Source organism: Manis pentadactyla, unplaced genomic scaffold (genome assembly GCF_030020395.1).
Source record: "Manis pentadactyla isolate mManPen7 unplaced genomic scaffold, mManPen7.hap1 scaffold_749, whole genome shotgun sequence".
In the NCBI taxonomy this organism is placed as follows: domain Eukaryota; kingdom Metazoa; phylum Chordata; class Mammalia; order Pholidota; family Manidae; genus Manis; species Manis pentadactyla.
In genome coordinates, this window is record NW_026645140.1 from 19429 (window position 1) to 25792 (window position 6364).

Below are 6364 nucleotides of genomic sequence, written 5' to 3' on the forward strand. Positions count from 1 at the left end.
GGTGCCAGATTTCTCCTACTTCTGACCTCAGGACCCAGCACCCCCTTCCAGACGTGCACTCTTGTGGCTCTAATACTTCCCGGAGCCTGAGAGGGATGCCCAGCTCTGTAATACCTCCGCACACCTGCTCTCCACAGCCGCCTGGAGTTCAAAGTGGCATGGAAGCAGAAGAAACACAGTGAAATAGACCCTGCAGAGAATGAGACCTTCATAGGGTAGTTTCCTCATTTTCAGTTACTTGTTGTTTGTGTAATAACAGTGGTATGAAAACATGGGCAAGGAAGAGACTTGGGGTTCCTGCAGAACCACACACCCCTCCCTCCCTGCCCTCCCTTCTGGAAGCCAAAGCACATCATGAGCACAGGAGCCAATACACTATCCTTTTATGAGGGAAAAAAACATGTTTATTGGGGAGCTTAAATATGTTGGATGTGCTAATGAGATAAAGGTTTGCATTTTTTCTGGGAGACATGAATGAGGAAAGGTTAGAGCACCTTGTGGTTGCCCAGACTAGACACCTCTGGGAAGAGGACAGTGCCGCAGGCAGTGTGGCTGTTAGCCTGGGATGTGTGGCACAGCCGATCCACCCTGGCAGTGACTGACTGGAGAAGGCAGAGTCTTCTTGTGGGACAAGGATGCAGAGCTCCTCAGGTCCAGCTGCTTGTTGAATCTGACTCTTTTCAAGGACTCTTGGTGTTTGAATTGACTTCCCTTAACAGAACAAGTCTGGTCTTACTTTGTGGCTTGGTGACCACAGGGTGTATGACTCATTTTCGTGGCTCTCGGTGGCCAGGCTATCCATGGAAGTAGTAATACCTATGTACTGGAGCTTGGCATTGCCCATGGTAGTGGCAACACCCACGTACTGGGGCTTAGAATTGCCCATGGGAGTGGCAACACGCACAGACTGGGGCTTGAAATTGCCCACAGGAGTAGCAAAACCCACAGATTCGGGCTTGGAATTGCCCATGGCAGTGACAACACCCACATACTGGGGCTTGGAATTGCCCATGGGAGTGGTAACACCCACGTACTGGGGCTTGACATTCCTGTTGATGTTTACTTAACTTTGTGGAGTGAAGTCCCCGGAGAACTGCCCTTTTCTCCTCTAAAGTCTGTCCTACAGCTCTCATCAGCGCCTTAGCCTCAGGATCCGCGTTCTTCAAAATTGATCTTGGGAGTGATCCCTGGCTCCGGGCGGTGGCTGATGAGAGTTTAGATTTGGGCAGAGTATCCTGATGTTCATTGTTTTTATGGTGAAACTTCTTATGGAAGAAGAGCCTCAACCTTCCTCCGAAGGAGCTTTCTGGGGGCCTCCGTTCCTCCCCTGATGGGCACTGGGGGCATCTCTTCCCAGCAGAGTGTACTGCTCCCCAGTCCTGGGCAGGCTGGCCCGTAGTCACAGCCTGACGTGGGCCCAGTGCTCTAGACCCCTCTCCGTGCTTTCCTGTAGGCCCTCTCTGGGGATGGCACGGGGGCGCCCGAGAAGCCACGTGGCCTCTGATGATCCGCGTGTGTGCGGGACAGTCTGGGGGATAGTTCCCCGACTGTACCTTCACCTTGGGCTTCAGCTCACTCACAGCCTCTGTGTTGGGAAATGGTTGTCCTGGGCGCAGGGTAACAGACTTTCTATGGAGTGGGGGACTTTGTCTGGTCTCTGGAGCTTCTGAAATACTTGTTTGCACGTTTAAGGTCTGCGGTTTTGTTTGCAAGCTGACTGTAGACGGTGGCTGGAGAGCTGGGAATCCCGTGGCCTCCGAAGCCTTTGTGGCCCTCAAAGACCGTGATGTTGAGCACACCTCCAGCGCTGTCACCTTCCTGCAGGGGTCCTGTGAGGCCCGGCCCCCACCGTCCTTTCTCAGCTCATCCCTGGCCTTTGCTGAACAGGGACCCAGCTCCGGGGCGCCCCTCTGGTCCTGCTCCCCAGTCCCATTCTGCCAGGTTCTGCCAGTGGTGTTGAGCGTGGGGTGATGAATAGGCTGCCTGCCCTCCTGCCCAGTCGGACAGGATTTGGGCCGCCTGTGGTCATCACTGAATGGGCTTCCTCCCCAGACCTTGTCCGCACACACAAGTGGGGGAGCGAGGGGAGGCCTCCCCACAGTGGAAGATGACTCCTCTGTTTCCACCGTCTCTCCGGGAAAGGCCTGAAGGGGTTTTCCTACATAGTCAGGAAACTTGACTATCGCAGGGATGCCAGACACACAGGTGACTGGGGGTGGTGAGGTCAAGTGCAGAATGGGCAGGGGTAGAGCCTTTTTGAGGTTGAAGATATTTACGGCCTTCAGGACCTTAAAGAGTGCCCGCCACCTGTGCTTCGCCCAGAACCTTGTAGTATGTGCTTCCAGCATCTCTCGCGTGTCCAGCTCAAGGAAGGGGGTCCCGTGGCAGGTGTTCACACGGGGTTTCCAGCCCTTTAAGTCTCCTCGATTCCCGGTTTCTGGGTGGGTGTCCAACTTCGGAAATGCAAAGCTGTCAGCAAGCCGGGATGTGTGCTCACTCACCGAGCTCAGACCTTCACCGGTCTTCCTCGGTGTCCTTCTTGGGTGTCTTTTTGGGATGTTTTCTACACTCTTATCTAATTCCCCTAGTAAATTGTGACGCGGCAGCCTCAAGTTTCTTTCTGACTCCTCTGAGCTCACCGCTTGCAACCTCATTAGGGGGCTTCCTGAGCCCCTGGAGAGATCTTCTGGGACACGCCCCATGAAGCCCCTTGGGCCCCTGCCCAGGTGTTGGCTGCACCACAGTTCCACCTTCTGGGCATCTGGGCTGCTTTCATGGGGGAACCTGATGGTCCGTGAGGGTCGGTGAGGCTTCTGTGTCTGACTTTTGGCTGGTAACTCACCCTGGAGCCGCACTCGTTCCAGAGTCTTCCGGATCTTGCCAGGCAGCTCCCACAGGGGGTGAATGAACCGCTCTTGGAGGTGCTGCTCCAGTACCTTCCGCATCTCAGAACTGATGGGAAAATTCTCAGGAAGCATAGCAGCCACCCTGCTGTCCTCAGGATGGGTGGAAATAGGGACACTGCAGACTTCCTGAGGCCTTTTGACTCCAGAGGATAGAGCCCGCTGTCTTTCTAGTTGCTTCTGCAATGTGGGCCATTCTGGGTGTCGAATCTCAGTCCGGATGAGAGATTGTGGCTTATTCTGCAAAGTAGAACAAGTTACTCGACAGGCCCTAATGTGGTGTGGACAAGGTGGTATGTTTGGGAGAGGGGATTGGAGATAGGCTGGGATATGGACATGAACCAGAACTGGTGGCTCAAATTGAGGTTAGCTTGGAATCAAGTGTTGAGACTGGAACTCCAGTTGGGACAGAGGCTGGGACTGGAAAGACGGTGGAGAAATTTTAGCCTGCATTTGAACTGGGTAACGTTTTGAGATTACATTGAATAAAAAAGATGGAGACTGTAATGCTGAAGGGCTCTCAGAGGTCCAGGCAGTGGCCCCAAGGCATTCACTATATAGGGAAGGGAGACCCCAGAAAACCTGGTTAGATGTGTGCTGTAGGTGGCCCTCCACGACTTTGGGACCTGAGAGCTGCTGAGGACCAGGCAGCTGTTCTGGTTGGCCTTTTGTGCTTCAGGAGAGCTGGGGGCTGTGGTGTCCTGCTCAGCACCCAGTGGTTTCAATGTGCTCCCCAAAGAATTCAGGTTGTAGGCTGAGCCCATTTGTTTTGGATGTGACATGTCTTTTTCTTTCTCCTTGCAGATCTTGATCTTGACTCTCTTTGTAATTTCTATTTCCAGGAGATTCTGGTCATCACATCTTAGCAAAGAGGGGGTACCAGCCACTACCTGTATGCCTGGGTCTCCCCAGAATGAGGCCACTGTCTGGGACCCACCCTGTGAGGAGGTGGAGGGGCTTCAGGCTTTGGCAGCCACCTGCCACCAGGACAGGGCCAAAATGGGGTGATGAAGGTCCAAGGTGGCTGTGGCAGGAGAAGCTGCTCCAGGGGTGTGTGGGGACGGGCTCTGTGGGACAGCGCCCAGTGGGTGTGCCATCGGGTCCCACTGAGGAAGCATCAGGGAGGTGTCTGGTTGTTGGGTGGGGCAGAGGAGGCTGTCAGAGATGGAGGGTGAGATTCCAAATCAGAGGGACATGAGGGTGCAGGGGAAGAAGCAAGGGGCTGGGGTGAAAGGCTGTCCAGGGGAAGGAAGAGCTCTGATGGTGGAGAGGCACTGAGGGAGGGGTGTGGATGAACAGAACATGTGGAGCCTGGTGGGCCTGGTGAAGCAGTGGAGGCCAGGGGCAGAGGTTGCTTCAGCAGGGGGGTCTGCAGGCTGAAGGGTTCATGGTGGGAGGAACACTGCCTACAAGCTCCCTGCATGGCAAATGGGCTCCAGTAGTCTGTGCTTTGCATACCTCACCAGGGGGGTCCTGACGTGACCGATGATCGCCGCTCCTGTCAGGGGTCTTGCTCAGGTAGCTGAAGAAGACAGAAGGCCCAAGCTGCAGCCAGGAGCAGCCGGGGCTAAGAGCGCCAAGGAGGCCAGGCAGGGGTGTGCATCTGGGGCCCATGGCCCTCCGCAGCCCCCACACTGACTTCATGGTGCTCCTGCTGTCCTACCCCCCAGGACTGTACCTACCCCTGTCCCCATGGCTGCCCCTCCCAGGTCAGCCCCAGGCTGCGGCAGCCCTGGAGTCCCATTACAGGGTCTGGGAGGAAGAACCCGAGAGAGAAGGGTGAGCTTCATTACCATTCTACGTGTGATAGCAGGCTGCTTGCCACCTCCTGTTCTTGCAGGCGACCTCTGCAAGCTGGGAAGTGGAAGACAGGATCATGGTAGTGAAAGCCGGGACCTAGGGGTCTAACAGGAGCCTGAGTGCCATGCCACTTTAGGGGAGACTTTGGGGAGCTTAGAGTCTGGAGCTCAAGCCTCGGTGCCCAAGGCCACAGGACCCCTGATGGCAATAGCAAGACTCATGACGGGGAACGCTTTCTCATTTGGAAGGGGCTTCCACATCCATTACCCTCTGCGGCCCTCACAGCCACCCTCATGACCATCCTTTGTGGGGGACAGGGCAAGGGCCACTTCGACAGGCTCCTGAGGGAAGTTTAACACATCGTCCACACGTGGACCTGGAGTCCCCCGTCCCAATCCGGGCACTCTTGGGCCACTCCAGCCCACCCCGTCCGTGCTGGGTGACACCCACTTCTGGCCCCTCCCAGCTTTGTTCCAGCCCAGAATCTGGGGAGCTTCCAGGCTCAGATCTCCTGCCCAGCAGCCTCCCCACGGGCTCCGTTTCCTGATGGACAGGCCCTGCCATGGGCACCCTCAGGGGTGTCGTGGACCTGGGCCCTCGGATGGGAGCGAGGGAGGCTGCCTGCAGTGGGCAGAGGGCCAGCAGGCAGGCGCTCACCTCTCAGAGCTGCCCCTCTCTTCCACCTCCTGTTCTTCTCCCTCGGCTGCAGGTGACGCTGAGGGACCAAAAACCCAAAATCACGACGGGGTGGGGCCAAGTCCCACTCAACTAGATGAGCTGCAGATCTCAGAGTCCATGAGCATTACTGTCTACATATAACTAATGGGTCTTGGGATTTCCTTTCTTGTACTCTTTTAAAGTAGATAAAATATTTTCAGTTTTCCTTCCTTGAGAACGTAAAAAAGGATTTTCTATGTGAGACCTGCCTTGGATTACTTGCATCAGTATATTTCTCTGCCCAGGAAACACACACGTGCTCAGACCCATAGGCCCCTCTGAGCTCCGTCAGGCTGCACGCTGCCTCCCGAGGCCTGTGCCCCACTGCAGCCCCTGCTCAGAGGTGCTGTGGGCTCAGCACTGCCCTCACGTCGGCCTGGACGAAGCCCCGCCCCAGACCCCTGCCCCAGGAAGGCAGCCCAGGGATCAGTGCTCAGGGGCCTGTTCTCCCGCAGGCATCAACTTCTTAGGATCCCGTACACAGCCGCTGGCATCTAGGTTTGGGATTTCAGCCTGGAGCCCTTTAGCCCACCTGGCTCCTGTCTGGGATCTTCAGAAAGATCCTCCTGCCAGAACTTGTGCCTGGCCTGGCTTATGCCTAGAAGGAGGATCTTGTATTCTCTCCTGAGAATAAATGTTCTATTCTTTCCCATCCCAGGAGTCTCTACAGCCGACTCCAAAAAGCAGCAGTAATCAAAGAAGAGAGAGGCTCACATTCTGTCAGGCCTGGGCCAAAGACTCCTTACCTTTCTGATGTTTCTAGGTGGTGGTGAGTATAGATCACTTGGGTGGAAGTGGAGTGACAGGAGGAAGAGCCCCAGTCCACACAGGATGCCAGTGACGATGGCAGACCCCCAGGAAGTGGAGCTGAAGCTCAGCCAGGTATCTAGAATGCTTTTCAGAGATAGGAGAGGATACTCCATAGTCTGATCCGCACTGCTACC

The 6364-nt window shown here is 55.6% G+C and overlaps 1 protein-coding gene across 1 annotated transcript; it reads right to left on the minus strand.

Annotated features, from left to right (window-relative positions):
* Window positions 1-485: 485 nt before the first annotated feature.
* Window positions 486-5537, minus strand: LOC118924998 (putative spermatogenesis-associated protein 31C2). The gene is made up of 4 exons (XM_057496838.1): window positions 5361-5537; window positions 1800-3143; window positions 737-997; window positions 486-602 (listed from the first exon to the last, which is right to left on the minus strand). The coding sequence occupies exons 2-4, from the start codon at window positions 2976-2978 to the stop codon at window positions 486-488; spliced, it is 1557 nt and encodes a 518-aa protein (XP_057352821.1). The 5' UTR covers window positions 2979-3143; window positions 5361-5537.
* Window positions 5538-6364: the final 827 nt, after the last annotated feature.